This window comes from Diadema antillarum, unplaced genomic scaffold (genome assembly GCF_040938485.1).
Source record: "Diadema antillarum isolate AM-2024a unplaced genomic scaffold, OU_Dant_1.0 seq00000565_RagTag, whole genome shotgun sequence".
NCBI classification, from domain to species: Eukaryota; Metazoa; Echinodermata; class Echinoidea; order Diadematoida; family Diadematidae; genus Diadema; species Diadema antillarum.
The window spans coordinates 2,001,818-2,019,238 of NW_027271504.1; the positions used below are offsets into that span (position 1 = coordinate 2,001,818).

Here is a 17,421-nt window from a genome sequence, read left to right on the forward strand (position 1 = left end):
TAAAAAGAGTAGAAGATTCATGGTAGTCGATATGTTTATCTTAAAAGTTTTCCAAGAAAACATCATTCAGATTAACTGGCGTGTGTACAATTCACATATCCATATTTCCATATTTTACCACCACATGAATGCCTGCAAACACACAAACGTAAAAATTTAGTTTTTAATTTTTTTTTTCGTTGCTATTGATCAGTATTTTTTTTTTTCGTTGCTATTGATCAGTATTTTTTTTTTTCGTTGCTATTGATCAGTATTTTTTTTTTTTTGCACTCAAATGGGTAGGATGAATTTTGTGTGTGTTTAATTCCACAGAATCAAAATATGAAATAGTATTACAGACAATGACCAAAATATTCACATGATTTTTAATTTCACACTAGTTTCATGTCATGTGAAATGCGTGAAAATTTCCACATCATCAAAATTTCCACTTTTACGGTAATAGCACAATATATATTACAGAAATACATATCTATGGCTTACAAAAAGTCATCCATGGGGTACTCACTTTGCCCTAAGCGCAAGTTGTCTGTCGTTGGGGCAGGTCCACCGGTCCACCGAATTGCCCCCTCCAAACTCACCCATCATGAAGAGGAACTAAATTATGTCACGCTGAGAAGGCCGGGATCTCTGGACGGAATCCTTTAGCTTGCTCCAATAGTGCAAGGACCAACGGCAGCAAAGGACCAAGGGCCAGTGAGGGTGGGGTACCCGGGCCCTGGAGTCAAGGTGATACAGTGAGGGGTGTTCCTTTGTTGGGGCCCCACTCAGTCCTCAGAAAGGGCACTCCTTCAAACATCTGCAGAAATGCAAGGAAAACAATGTCATACACGCAATTCATCAGATACTAATGAGAACAACAACAAAAAGTAGCTCATGAAAAAAAATTCATCGGAAACTTACTGATGAAAACCTCCTCAAGAAGCCTGCTCCTTTGCTAATAAATCTCAGGAGAAATTATGAAATCATGTCAAACCTGAAGAGTAGTGAGGTAAAACAATATCTACATCATAACAGGATGTGAGAATATATGTCACTAGTCATCCCTCAGCAAGCAAAACTGGGTTCATACAGCCCCCTGGGAATAAGCGAAGCATGGCTGTTCATGGGTTTCTGCACTTTAGATGCAAAGAGCCAAGACAGGGCCACTGGATGCTGTATTTTACATTGAAAAAATGCATCTTGTGCCATCAAATAACCCATTAGAGCCTTGCTGTCTGAAGCAAATATATGTATACAGTCCCTCAAAAAAAAAGATGCTCAAAGGCATCAACTTTAAAGCTGGTGGTGGGGTCTTTCTATCATTGTTGTATCTTTGAATTTGCTAGTTTATCTATTTCTAGTCTTTTGAAAGCCTTACTTATCATGGGGAAAATTAATTCCTCCACTGATAACATATCTTAGTTTTTTGACTCTACTGAAGTAAAAGTCTGTGAGAATAAATCATGAGGAATAACCTGAAATAGCAGATTCAACCTGTGAGAATTTCTTCAAAACAGAAGAAGATAATTTTGCTTCCAAGAAAAAAATATGAAAACTACCAGTCCACTATCTGATGTCACTATGGTTACGATGTGTGTATGAGCCAATGTGCTTTGGAATGGTATGAATGTGTGTAAGCAGCTGTAAGTGTGCGTGCACACTGGGTATTAAAAAGAGAACAGAACACAAGGGTTGGTATGTGTTTATGCAACATGAATCACATAGTATAGGGTGTGATTAGGTGTCTGCATCTAGATTTCACTAAAATGTGACCAATCATTGCACACCTCAGCACAAATATGAGAAGGGTATTTTATCTCAATCATTACAAATGTAGTTTTGCTTAAACACACTGTACTGCGACTAAACACACTCCACTTGTAAATTATATGTTTGCCAGCAGACAGATAAAAAGGATACATGCCTTGGTTGGTAGGAAACCAGCATGCTCTCTGTACATCAGGTGAGCACAGTTGCGCACACACACACACATACACACACAGACATATTATATACACACAGGTAATTTGCCAGGGGCAGGACTGTCAATATTTGCTATCTTCTTCGACTTTCCGAATACAAGCAGCAAACTCTGTGGAAAATGAACATGTGGCAGTTTTCCCCTCCTCAAGCAGGGGGTCACTGCACTTTGGAACAAATTGTCATGTGAACAAATCAAAAGTCATGTGATACCCCCTGGCTAGAAAAATGATAATCACGAATCATAAATTCCTCTCTAGTACAATGACCATCTGTTCTGTTCAATAGCACTAGCTAACATGATACTACAAAGAGTGTAACCAGCTTTAATGAATTAATATATCATGATACATATGATAACATCTGCTGTAATATGCGTGCATAGGTAAACATGAACAGCTGATATACAACTCAATTCTCAATATTTCATGGGAACAAAATCAATGTTTCATAAGATTCTCACTTTGTGGAATCCTCATTTCTCTGTATAGCCAATAATGCAACATAATTTATGCACTGCTTATTGTTATCTGATTTAAGAAATACTGGTACTGCAAACACAGAAAAATAGAAATGTTATAATTCCTGTTTATCATACAAGGATGTGTATGAAATACAAAACAAATCACCAAAGATTTTGATAACATATTCTATAAGATCCATATGTTGCCTGGCTGACTGACTGAAACAGTGTTTTGCAAATATGCCTTCTGGAACAAATTGTCTTATTTTCACCTTCATTTTTTAATTCTGATTTAATATTTCCTTTTGCGCAAGCCATAATACTGATGTTAGGTCTACTACTCGTATCTTTAAGGAAAGTCTCAGGCAAGCTATCTCATTGGAAAAAAAATGGTGTAAATATATGCATTACATTGGATCATGATAGTGTATTTGTAGTCTATTGTATCTTAATGGGATATTACTGTTGTTGTTGCTTTTGTCAGTACTGTTATGATTTTACGTAATGTATGCCGCCATCAGCATGAAATGAATTCTACAGAATGTGAACACTATGTACCTATTTTGTCCCACTGTGCACTGCAGAGCAGGAGGCTTGTCGATAAAGTTTGATTGCATTCCCTGTGCCCGACTATATACCCGCCATGGAGAGTAGATCAAATGCGTACATGTATCAAACATTACTGTAGTATGCCTCTGGCAAATAGGAAAAAAAAAGAGAGATTGAGGGACATGAATAATGTGGTCTCTTGTCACTTTCAGTCGCCTCCTACCAAGAACAGATTCAACGGTACAATCAGGAGGGCAGGCCTGTGATGCGTTACCGCGAATATATTGGATAGCCAACATTCACATCTTAAATCAAAATCAAGATGGGTTCCAAAGAATTATCACGGAGATACTTGCATATTTCATGCACTTGAATGTGTAGTGAAATTTCTTAAATCACGGAAAATTTGTTGTTGTTGTTGTTGTAGTAAGAACATGTAGAAATAATTGCAGTTTTTAGGAAGTCTTCTGAGCCTCTATCTCCATGACTACCATTACAAAAAACGTGAACTCCACATATGAAATATCAGCCATTCACAAGCATCAGCAGTAAGCAGACTGCAAGTTTTTTTTGTTTTTTTTTTTGTTTTGATACATCGGTTACAGAAGTTAGCCGGTAAATTCTATCCATCTACAAGAAATCTTGTCTGCTTACGGATAGACAGGCTTTGTCCAATTAAAGTTGATGAAACGAGATGTGCAGAACTTGCAGACGTCACAGCTACCTGTGGTCTGGCTACAACTTTATCTGCATAACATGCATTCCATGTTCTGGGAATGCTTCAGCTGTAATATGTGATCCAGACTGCCGCTACTAAGTATCGGGGGTTGATTTATGGGATCTCATCTGGCAATGGCTCCACGCGTATCATCTGCCACCGACAGATCTAATTTTCCATTATCTCAATTTACGGACACCGCACTCAGGCCCAATCCATTACCAACAGCGCTGATTTCCGGTGTTCACCCATATACACTGGGGGCTTTAATTTGTCCATCTTAATGCCTGCTTTAACATTTTTACAGTATTTTCTCTTGAGTGTTATGGCAAAGGAGATAATGGTTTTCATCCTATCCAGAAGATTGACACATATCCACGGACTGATTTTTCCCCCTTGCAAATTTGATATGCAGCATGTAATTCTAAGACAAAGAGGTGCATACTTGATATATGGAGTAGCAGAAATGTACTGTGACTGCTTTCATACTAAAGCAAAAGAGTTCTGTAGTTTTGGAGAAGAAAAAAAATGTACATTGTATTCATATAGGAAAAATGTGATGTTGGATAAATTCTTACTCTGCTAACATAACATGATTTATACATGAAGCCTGATATATCTATAGGCCTTACACGAATTTGAATCAGAATATTACATCACATACACAGAAAAAGTGGAGTATATATACTTGGACGAATGACATCTTTTCTTTACGAAACAAACAAACAGTAATTGAAATCAGCTTCATTTTTTGTTGAATGATTTGAGAAGGCTAAGAAATTGTGCTGACCAGTTTTGAGGAAAAAAAGTACAGATTACATGGGCTTGAAAGTCTGAATTTATTGGTATGTAATCATGTTTACTACATTATTGTACCATGTCCTGCACAGAGAGAGTGATAAGAAAAGCTGTGCATCAACATTAAGAGCACATCATTGTTGGGATTAAAATTAGATACCTTCAACTCTCTCCCTACATTTTTTTTTAGAGATTACCCATATAACTATGTAGCAGGGAGAAACCTCTGCGTGCCATTATTTTCCTCTTCTTTTCCTAGCTATCCTTTTCAAGATAGCCTGTTTACTGATTGCACATTAGATAAACAGATGGTACGGTATCTACACGAGTTGTTTATCAGTACAGACACAATGTACACTTCGGGCCATGCAGAACAATGTGAAAAGCAACACTGGCTCTAATTGCCCTTGGCCAATCATCGCATGCAGTGGACATGTCATGGTCAAGTACACACGGTGTTTGCAAGTGTGTGTGAGTGTGTGTGTGTGTGTGTGTAATGTGACAGATGGGTCTTTTCATTGAAAGTCATTCAAATTTAATTGATTTTAGCCAAAGCCTACTCACCTAAACCATGGCTTATGGAATATGAGTATGCCCTGTATAAATTCCACAGGGAACTACTCTTTCACAAAGGATACAGATTAACTTGGTGCATAGGCCTAAAGATCTCCTTTGGTGAAGAATACACAGCAATTTCAACATCTAAGGTACCATATATATGAATTATGATTCTGCCAGCTTCCACTCCACAAATTGATAATAAAAGACTGTATGTATTTGAGAAGACATTAAGTTAATTTTTGCAGACAGGTGCATAATTGCATAATCAATTAAGAATGACCCAATGTGCAATATTTAGTAAATGGAGCACAGCAGCAGCCAATTTAATCTTACCCACAAATTGAGAGAAGACCCTACTCTAGCCTAGACAGGTGTTTCAAGTAATTAACCCTTTTAGAATCACCAGGCTTGAATCCTTGTGACTTTACAAGTGTATGTAATTATGTTGTCACTGAGACTGAAAGAGTTTACAAAACTGTACTTCCTGCAATTGCTGTATAAAGACAAACTCTGATGCACAACATCTATGCAAATTATCCTTGCCATATGCATTACCCACATGACAATTGATGTACACTACAATCACAGCACCCTATACACTGCATGCGGAGCCCACTCAAAAAATTATAGACTTGCAAGGAGATTTTAAGCAAGCCACCTGCATATAAATTGCCACATTTGTGTGACTCCTATTAATTACAATGTAAATGACAAGTCTATTGGATGACACATGATGATGATAATATGATGATATTATGATGAAGTAGAACAAACAGAAGAAGAAGATGAAGATGAAGAAAAAGAAGCAAAAGAAAAAGAAGGAGGAGGAGGAGGAGGAGGAGGAGGAGGAGGAGGAGAGAAGAAGAAGAAGAAGAAGAAGAAGAAGAAGAAGAAGAAGAAGAACAACAACAACAACAACAACAGCAAGAAAGAGAAGAAGGAAGGTTTTGGACACTTAGGGCACCACAGGTTTTATGCCACTGGTATTGTAATTGCAGCCGAGAGAAACTCATTGAATATTCACGAGGCCTGGTGGAACGCCATGTTTGACTCCTTCGCTTCATTCATACCAGAAGGCCTGCCCCACGTGACCTAACACCCATCGCTAATTTGCCCCAATCGATAATACAAACCTTGCCACTTTATGTAATCTCAATCACATAATTGGGAGGCAGGCTTCGATCAATAAAAGCTGCATACAATGTACATTGTGTCATGAACAATTTTCTTGTCTTTACATGCTATGCAATAAATACATGTTCATGGAACCATGCATTGCTGTAATGTCCCGAAGTGCAAATATTTTATCATTATGATTTACTAAGTCGATAAAAATAAACAAACAAACAAATAAACATATGAAATAGAACAATACATATAAATGACATAATTAGCAGAACACAGAAAAAGCTTGTTATTTTTCTGTTACATGAAATGTGTGTATTAAACTTCAATAAAATGAATATTTTGAAAGGTATCTCTTTTCTTGACAAATGGAAAACATGGGTGTATGATGCAACACTCGGTACCTGCAAAAGCTCTTCATGGAAATCATATCGGATTGGACATAGAAAGTCATGTTACCATAACGACAGAAATTTGAGTCTATATCTAGGAGGTTGTCATGGCTACTAATGGCTTTCTGTAACAATTATTGGCCTTCCTTACCCATCAAAAACATTTTGCAAGAGTGCAGCAGTTATTTCAGTTCAATAAAAGTATGAGAATACAAAACATTGAGAGGCGCTCTTCAATAAACATCTAGATAGAGAATACAAATGTGCCTTTGTATGTCATGCCATAGAAAGCCTCGCAGAAACTATTCACAAGAATACAGGATGTGGAATTGGATATTATTAATTCTTCTCAACACACACACAGAAATGGAAAAAAAAAAGATTTAAAGTATTAAAGCAATACGTGCATCTCTTGCATAAAGTCATGCATAGAAATACACAGGGGTGGCATAATTGATATTATCCTGATCTAATTCTGATGAGATATTGATAAAGTTATAGAGAATTTTCACACAGCAAAAACATAGGTGTTGGGGAAAAAAAGTGACTCAATCAAGTAGTATTTGTGCTACCTATAAGAAAAGACAAGCTTCCTCACTGAGCTGACACAGAATAAATCTTGACATTCAACCACAATTGAAAGTCATCTTCATCAGATTACATTTTTTGCCTTTGTTTCATTAAGCCTAGAGATGGCGCAAAGGGGCAGAAATTCATGGAAGGGTGACTCTGCATGGTCTAATGACCAATGCAGAATCGCAGCACTCTCGATGTTAATCTCATCGAAAAGCGAGGTAACAGGAGCTAAAAACCGCAGCATGCTGGTATATGTGAGTCCCGAGCTTTCAACCAGCTGTGTTATACACTTTCCTGATTTCACCTTGCCCATAGAGTGGCATGAAATCTCGTCAAAGTGTAAAGCGATATCGTCCCAATCCTCCTCATCTCGGCAAAGGACTGGTTCCACACGCATGCACACAGTGTACAACAAGATTTAGCAATTGCCTTCCTACAGCAAACCACTGGCGATTTCTGTTACACACCAACGATATTATAGGGCTGTGACTATTTAATATGCATCATAATATTCCCCATTCTGTATTATTTCTTTTAATCATCAGTACACAGGCTTAGACACTTTTTGAAGTCCGTGGAGTTAAGGCTTTTCAGCTTTTCAATGAACAATACAATGGCTTTATAATATGATGAAGATGCAAATCATTACCTCCACACTCTTATAAAGCACCTGCATAATGTGACTAATTCCTTTGAACACATCTGCACATAATCACAGCAGTCAACTGACAGTCATTTTCACTTCACACATTTCAAGCCAAAGTACACTCTGCAGGCATGACAACACATACTCTAAAAGTGGAAATTTTAGTGGAGTGGAAATTTTCATGCACTTCACGCAGCCAGAAATCAACATGAAATCAACATGAAAATGAAAACAAATGTTTTCGCACATCCTACGTTCCACTTTAATACATGTCTTGATTCTGCCGAATTAAAAACACGTGAAATTCAATTTACCCAGCAGAGTGCAAAAAAATTACCTGTATGAAAATAACCACTTTTACAGTTATCATGGGGGTGGGGTAAACCATTGACCCTTGGACACACCACCACAAACACACACACACACACACAAACACTAACAACATCCTGCATTTCCTAAAATGCACTGATGCAATACACTCATAAAGTACATAAACTTTCAGGTTGGTTTTTCATTTTTCCTTTAAAATTTCTCAGACACCACACATACCAACAAGTGGGCACACATCATCAACCAAAACAATGTACTTCACTGCTTTTACATAATGACTATCTGATTACACCATATAATCTGTGTAATCTGGTATGCATGGCTGGATTTTTACATGTACCACAGTGTATTTTATCGTATATTTTTTGTTTCAAAAATTGTAGTCAGTTCTAAAGATTTACTAAGACATAAAAGGGTTGTAGAACTGCAAGCTTTTCAATGAAAAACATGATTTTTTTAATGATATTCTTAATGCCTTACCAAAAGGGAAAATTGTGAGTTGCTGACATCATCACTGCTCATTTGCATACATACTTGTGGTTTTAACTACCAGTATTACTGTGAAACTTCACTATCCATAACTCCCTTATGCCCAGTTCAATAACAATTTTCAGGAAACTACATGCTCCCATTCTGGTCATTCCATTCTTATTTTACTGTACTCATTAAAGGCAATTTGAAGAAGGTGTGGAATTCCACTTTGTGATGAAGCACTGCATGAAATTACTGAAAATAGTATGGTTTCTCTCTTGATCAAAAATATTTTCAGCCGAGAAAAAAAAATTAATCCCTGTGAAAACAGTCAAGCTACACCCTCACAAATATGCAATTATTTTTGCTTTCTTTGGCATTACTGCAGACTTAAAGTCATACATCAGCCAACCAGATTGGCATTTTCAAATGAATTCCTACTCTGCAGTAGGCCCTATTCATTACTCATAATCAGAATGGAAGATACAATGTGATTATATACAAATTAACAGAATATAGGATACTACTACCACTTTTGTGAGTGCATGGGAATACAAAAAGGGATTGAATTCCTTGTATCAAGTTTATACCCAGATTCATACACAAATTATCAAGCACGAAACAGCAAACTGTGACACAGGAATATCACGAACATACATAAATTATGAACAAAGCACCCTATGAATAGCCTGATTTCTTCTAAAGATATGAACACATATTTTTTTTTTTTGCTATACCAATATTCAAAACTATTGGGGACAGCTGACACAATGAATTCATTTCAGAAGGTAAACTATTCCATGTTTATCACGACCTTAAAAGTATAAATACATTCTGGTTATAAAAGGATGCATAAACTGGAAAGTGGCTCTATTTTTGGCAGTCAGAAATTGAGACTGCCTTTAAAGAAAAACTATTATGCAAATCACACGCTGAAACTGCAATATCTACATTGAACCTCATTTGGGGAAAAGGAAATTGTCTAATTTGGGGAGGAAATGCCTGTAAGCTATTGATTTATCATATTTTGCGCATGTTTGCACAGAACTTACCTACAGAATTTTCTTTAAAAAGTTTTAGTGTGACACCAGATTGAAAATAAAGGAAACCTCAGTGACTCCCTTTCACTGTCAAGTTTTTGGTACAGGGTAGCTCTATCACAGCTCCAGGTAATTTAGACTGCAGAGTATGAGACTCTGAGCAAGCTTTCACTGAGTATTACAAAGAAATATCAAGTTTTGTCTGTTAACTCTCATATAATGTAAGGTGTGTGCCATCATACCCAACCTTACACTCCAAAAAAGTGATAAGAATTATTGGTGAAGTATGAGAAATGATGAAGTACCGGCACATTATCATGTGAGCACACATGCTTACATCTACTGTACATATTGGACTTACCAAACAGATTCAATTTCACCCAAGCAACGAAATCTATCGGCTGCTGATGGTCAGTCTCTTACATCAGTTGCTAGTGCCAAGGGAGAAAGTGCTATCCTCCAGACCCTCTTGTCAAAAACAGTCACACACACCAGAAAAGGAGAACGGTGATACCCTACGAAAAATGTAGATCAGACAGTAGCCGCACTGCCTTGAAATGAGAACGGAGGCGAACTCGATGTTCAATGCCGAGGTGACAGAGCTAAAACAAGCGTGCATCCACAGCGGCCTACAGCCAGCTAAAGGGTGTATCTGGGCATGCTCCGCAGATCGAGCTGGTCATGTACATGTAAGCGCGGCGCGGGGAGAGCGAGCAGCAGATGATGAGAAAGGGAGAAAGGGAGAGAGCGAGAGCGGCGCACACACGAGCTGACGAGGATAGGGTAATCATATGCGCAGGTTTAATTGCTTCTGGCTGCAGCATGAGTGAGCATGTAGCCGCTCTCATGAGGGAAGAAGAAAAAAAATTGACATAGTGTGTGTGAAAGGTACAGTAGGCAAAGAGAAAGTGTATTTATTATGCAAAAAAAAAAAAAGACACAAGGTCTATTGCTCTCTTTCCCTCCCTCTCTATCTATCTACATATCTATCTGTCTGTCTGTCTATTTTTATCTCTATCTCTATGTATACCAATGTCCATTTGTCCATCTATCTATCTATCCCTCTATGCACTCACTTCTCTCTTTCTCTCCCTCTCTCTTATGTAATATCTTATACATCACATCTATTTTGACATTAATTGTCTATTCATCTATTACCTCTCAGGCCTCTCCTCCCCCTTTCTAACTTCTTTCATTCTCTCACTATGATTTCTAGAATGTTTTGTGCTCATGTTTTACCTTTGTTGTTTTTCCATCCCTCTCTCTCACTGTTTGTATTCATGTCTATAAATCTATGACTCTTCTTCTCTTTATTTCTGATTTTTTTCTTTTTCTAGATCTTGTACAATATGTTTGACATTTTGTAAATTTATATAATTACTATGAAGGGAAGGCCTTAGAAGCAGTTTTTTTTCATCAGAATAATCAGGATAATGCTTCTGAAAATATTTCAGGGTGCACAATTTCATCTTTCACATCTATCTTTTTTGTCTGTTTTGAATTCATTTCTAAATGTAGTCAGACTTGACACTTATTCAGTGTATTTCTCTCATTCCGAAGTGATTACATTTCTCCACAAAAATCACAACAGCAAGTGAGAGAGTCATTTTGTATATAGTGATATCTTCAAGGTCATAAGCTCGGCTCTAAAAGCTATTGACAAATAAACTTACTTTCTGAAATACAAAACACAACAAAGCAAAAAAAAAAAATGCATAGGGATAAATTAGGAGAACATATTGCCTTTCCTTTCTCTTTCTCAAGGCTCCAGTATCAGGTGTTATCTTCTTCTGCTTGTTTTCCTAAGAAAATATACTTACCAAGACTTTTACCCTTCTGCAGTAATTTTCCCTTCTTAAAAGTGAGTGAATGTCTACTTTTTCTCAAAATGACACCATTTTACACAGCAGTATTAGAAATCATACAATTATACAGCAGCACAATCAAAATAATTCTCTTGAAAATAATGCTGCCAGTTTTTAAAAAAGAATTGGTGACGACAATCATGACTTCATGACTTTTGTGAAGAACGGTTCTTAGTTTGTATGTATACACCACAAGCGTAAGGCTCAATATGACTGCTTATTGTGCATGAAGTGACATAAAAAGGTGTCCAAATAAAATGCACATAGCTATGAAAACAGGCTTTTATGCACAGTCATCACTCCTTTCTTATTCTCAATATGATTCTCTGAAATTCTTTTCTCTAAGGGTGCGTTTATAAGATTTTGCGGGCCTAGAATCACTGTTTTGAAACACTGATTTGAAACACTGTTTCAAATCACACTTTCGTCAGGAGAGCGTTTATAAGATTTTTTCTCCGAGCATGTTGGGGCTCTCGCTCAGACTGTGCCATTGCGCAACTCACTCTGCGCAGTTTTTCCTCGGCAAAAGGTCAAACAGGGTGCGCGCAAGGCATTGTGACGTCATTATAAACAGTGTTTGCGATCGCCGTTGCGTTTATTAGATTTTTGAAACACTGATTCTACAGAAACACTGTTTTGAAACGCACTATTTTGTGCGATTTGAATCAGTGTTTCAAAACACTGTTTCAAATCACGGCTAGCGTTTATAAGATTTTTTTCGAGCTAGAATCACTGTTTGGCAAGAAACAGTGTTTCAAAACACTGTTTCTGGCCAAAAGAAAAATCTTATAAACGCACCCTCAGACTCATGACTATATGGTTGTAGCCATGACAGTACATTAAAGTACCAATCCAGTTGTACTGCTCAGTTTTCTTGTTTGAATGACAATCTATGAGGTGTACAAAGTCCACTGTATCCAGTAAATCCAATGACAGAACGTGCAGAGTCTGAGAATGCTGAGAGCAATTAAAATCCCAAAGGACCAAACATGGAATGCATAATGAAGGAATCAAAAGCTCATTGGAGATTCTCTGGACGATTACACAGTGTGTACAGTATCAAGGGCTGCAAGATTTGGGACGGGGATGTAAAAGCTCTAACAACAACTGCAACTGGCTGACAGAATGCAGTATGGGAAGTACATTTAAAGGTGAGGAGCAAATAAGATAAAGAGCACAATATGCTTAATTCAGGTAATTAAACATAAATGCCGTTATAAATATTAAACAGCCCATGTAGGATATCCGTGACAGTAGCAAGGTCTTAATACGTGAATAGAATCTCTATGATGTGTTTGACCTTGAAAGAGTGCAGATAATTCGTAAACAAGTGTAGGATGTTCTTGAGTCTTGGAGTATGAATCTCTGTTCCAGAAATATATCCACATCTACACAAGATGTCCTGCAGGGAAAATGGAACCTACTAAATGTGATTTGGTGTTTATGTGCATTTCATCTTCCAGCTGTGCATTTTTCTTACTCTGGCAAATTATTCATATGGAGACAGGCAAAGGAAGTATCAACACTGTTAATACAGAATCAGTGATTTGCAAGTGGGTGTGATCATTTGCGTCATTTGACACCTCCTGGGAAATTTCAGTAAACATAAAAAAGCAAAGCGCATACTACATTGTGTCTTAGCAATGAAAAAAAAGTATTTTTTTCACACCTGAGCAATAATAAACTTAGCTAAATATTCAATATCTCTGTCGTTTTATAATGAGATGTTTTGGATAGAATATAAGATGCATAATCACAGGAAGAATCATAACCTCACCAACATTGAAGCATATACTTACATATTTCACAAGGAAAGGCAGTTTGTGTTTAGAAAAAAAAAAATCATTCTTGATTCAAGGTCTATCATTTTTTCTTTCTGCTGTATATGAATATTTCATATTTCATAAATTCTTTATTATACAGAAGTACTTGTAACTAGTTCTGATCTGTATTCAAACTGATAAATACTTCCCAAGTGACCTCTGCCTTTAATAGTGAAACTGTAAAAGTACAGAATGGAATGCTCTTGTCACATTACTTTTGCCTACTTTATATGACCTTCCACTATCTACCATAATCACAGAGTGTAATGGTTTCACAATCAGTCTCATCTTGATTAACTATAAAGTACACCTATTTCAAGTGCACCTATTTGAGTCTATCTCCAAACCATATCACATAAACAACTGTGTAAACATGATGCAATGCAACTTCTGCTGTGGAAGTACAAGGTAATATAAAGAAAAAAAGCACATGCTCGTTATAAGTGGAGACATGCATGGCATGGGGGAAGTTATTGATCCCTCGAGTTCATGCAAATCTTCTCTAAATATTACGTGCGTGCACAGCCTAGATCGTCTACTGACAGCATGTGAGCCAGCTAGGTATTCCCGTGACCTTTCGAGGGGGGAAATGTCAATAAAGACTCACAAACCCTTCCCTTGTTGACAAAAGGAGGCATGGCATAATTGGAAAGTGAATCTAATGAGATTAATGATGCCAATGATGCCTGATATGATTATAAACTAAACACATTGCTCCCTAATTTAATGCTTTAATAGGTAAACTGACATCGTCTCGCTACTACATTTCAGATGCAGTAAAAATCAGGGCCAGGAAAGGTTTCTGATCAAGCATCAGTTAAGCAGTCATATCAGAACCAAATGAGATTGTCTATAAATATGTAGGTTATGTCACATTTAAAAATAATGCTAAAAACTTACAACTTACCAATCTTTTTTTTTAATTGGTTAACAAAAGTATACAGGTATCAAAACAAGGAATTCATAATGATCTATAGATGATATTGTGAGGAAGATTTCATGACAGCCATAAAGCTATAATGGATTCAGTAATTACTTTGTCTTTTTAAACTTATTAATGACTACATGATAATGCCTCTGTTTTCCATAAAAATGTATGTACAATACATCACATGTAAAATGAAGCTCAATAATTCTTGATCACTAATACAATAATTTCTTAGCCATTCTCATAAATCACTATTTCACAGCATACCTCAATGAAAAGAAGCCCTAATTACTTACAATTAGCACTGAATATAAAAAATGCAATTTTTAATCATTATCATATACTGTGTAAATCATATCATATTGCAATAACTCTGGAGTACTGATCACCATATCAAAAAGTATGTATTGTCAATGTGCAGTTATCTCTAGTGTATATTGGATATTTCTTCATTGACAACCCTTTGGTCTCGGTTATCTAGCTGTTGCCAGCAGCAAATTGCCTCATTAACACATAACAACATGTTTTATGTGAAATTAGGACACTTTACAAGATTACAAAAGCAACTGAGGAAATAAAAGTATAACTTTCCCACAACTACTTGGCTGCAGATACAATTATAGTTGATTTCACCAGGAATGCGACATTGTCTACTCCCACCAAGTTTACCTCTTTATATGGTCTATCTGGTCACTGCATGGCATCTTAACCAACTAATCTCCCCTATTTTCCTTTTATTTTGAAACATGAGTAATATTCTTCATGGAATTATATACATGTCCCAATATCAATATACAGGGGATGCCAACATTTTAACATGTTAAATTACATATTTGTTACCTATTGACCGTTATGTGCCCAAGCCATGGTCCAGGCACACAATGAAATATCATGTTGTCATCAAATATTAAACCAAGTCTTAATGATTTAAGCCTAGACATGTTTTGAATATTTACTCTTATAATACATTCTACTTCCTATACGCACAAACACAACTTGTGTGGAAATATAAAAAGTAAAATAGAATTTCCCAAAAACATAATTTAGGAGATGGATCGTATCACTAGATGCTTTTTTTTTTTTGCTCTGAATTCTGTACTCAGCTCAGGATGAAATTTTGGCCAAAAAGTAACACTAGTTATTCAACAAAGTCCTGAAAATTATAAATTTTGCAAAAATTATGTAAATTATTCACTCTGATTTTTTTTCTGAAATAGACTTCAAGTTAGCCCCTCTTGTAAATGTTGTCTTCTAGCATGGTGGAAAATTGCATTATAAAATATTTCCATACATGATTTTCGCAACAGAATAATCAATGATTCATCGTACACAATTGTACCAAGCAGACAACAAAGAGAAAATAAAAAAATGAGGCTAAAATTTCATATTGTACGGTAAAAGTTCTAACATGACGATCATTTCAAACCATTTACGCGATAAAATCTTGGAACAATTCAACATCTTCCTCTAAATCTGAGGTGAAATTTGAATTTCTTAGCATTTCTTCATTTTTGTGTCACATTTTTGGCAATTTCAGCCCATACAATGCTCTGTAAGGCTACTCTACGATGTCCCAGGCTTATTGAATGCCATTATTATATCGCAGAGATATTATTAGCATAATTATTATATCGCAGAGATGTCCAGAGTAACCATGCTGTCTGGTAGGCCTAGTTATTATGTGTATATGATTTATACTTGAAGAATGACATGTACACAGAGATTAAGGTTTTTTCTTTAAATATTCATGCAAAGGAGAAATTTCTGGACCGACGAAACAGAGTTTCATAAAAAAGAATTACTGAAATGTTAGGAAGTAATCCTACACACGGCATCATGTTACAGGGCCTACCTGAATCCCAATTGCTGCCATGGTTCTGTGAAATATACAATATCAATATCTGGTAGAAACCATTGTTTCAACTCATGCATTACTTCCAAAAATGGAGGAACAGAAACAGGAATAATTCATTACTATTAATGAACCATTTTTTCATTCCTTATATCTCCCATATAGGCCTATTCTTTTAAAGGGATGGTTCATTTTCGGTTGGGACGGGACTTCAGGTTTCCAGCTTATTTTGAAGATAATTTTTAGAGAGAATGAAAATCCTTAATTATAAGATATGATAGAGGATATAATTCTAAGAGGAATTTCTAGTTTATTTGATGAAAACTGCTTTTAGAAAAGCCGAGATATCCAAAACAAAGCAATCCTTGGAAAAGGTGGGACCTGTCTTTTACTAGAATCGTGATTAAATTTTATTTATTTTTGGATATCTCAGCCACTTCAAAACCAATTTTCACAAAGGGAACTTTGAATTCCTCTTAAATTGTATGCTCTTTAACATTTTATAAAATGGTTTCTAGGAATCTTGCAAAAAGATAAAGGCTGAATCCTCGATCACCTTAACCAAAATATAGCCTACCATCCCTCAGATAAGAGAGAGGAGATGGAAGGGGAGAGAGAGGGAGATGAAAATTGTTAAGGTTTATTTTATTTATCTTCCTAAAGGCTCTCTTTACATCTCTCCTTCATTTCTCAGACATTATAATGCATGTAAAAAAGTGCCATACAACTTCTTATTGTGATAACAGTAACATCCCCCCCCCCCAAAAAAAATGCTATGATTCAATGTCATTTTTTCCATATTTGGTCACTGACTCATCAATTGACAGTACATTTGTACTGCTCGCTTAAAGTATTGCACGACGGCAAAACAGGGCTTAGAAAGAATGAAAATATTTCACGTTAGAACTGAACCTACATGGTAAGCACCAAATTATACATTACTTCGAGCTGAGCGGGAGTTAAAACTTACCAAATTGTCAAGTGCTGCTTGATCGTGACCACCTGCCTCGTACTAGAGGCGAGCTCCAATGCCTTTCGATGCAGGCAAGAATGACACCTTGGCTGCCGACACATTTAAGTTTCCAGATGGGGAGATCAACGCAGTTTTTCTCTCTCGTTCATCATACTGGTGAACGATAAATGGGAGCTGAATGAGCACGGGTAGATGGACGAGTAGAGTTGGGGCAGTTCAAGTGGCATACATACGATTGATTGACCTGCTGGCGTGCTTGTCGAAAATCCACCGAGGAGATCTCAATGCTGTCTGCTACATCTCTATTGCTGTTTGTGCATGTGGAGCGTACCCGTCACGGTACCCTTGC

General features: G+C 36.6%; 1 protein-coding gene across 1 annotated transcript in view; it reads right to left on the bottom strand.

Annotated features, from left to right (window-relative positions):
* Positions 1-17,402, bottom strand: part of LOC139735163 (rabphilin-3A-like) — a 78,662-nt gene extending 61,260 nt beyond the window's left edge. Inside the window, exons 1-2 of the mRNA XM_071645924.1 lie at positions 17,070-17,402; positions 509-799 (exon numbers count right to left, since the gene is read on the bottom strand). Coding sequence (XP_071502025.1) covers positions 509-588 — 80 coding nt within the window. The 5' untranslated portion in view covers positions 589-799; positions 17,070-17,402. The remainder of the gene's footprint in view (positions 1-508; positions 800-17,069) is intronic.
* Positions 17,403-17,421: the final 19 nt, after the last annotated feature.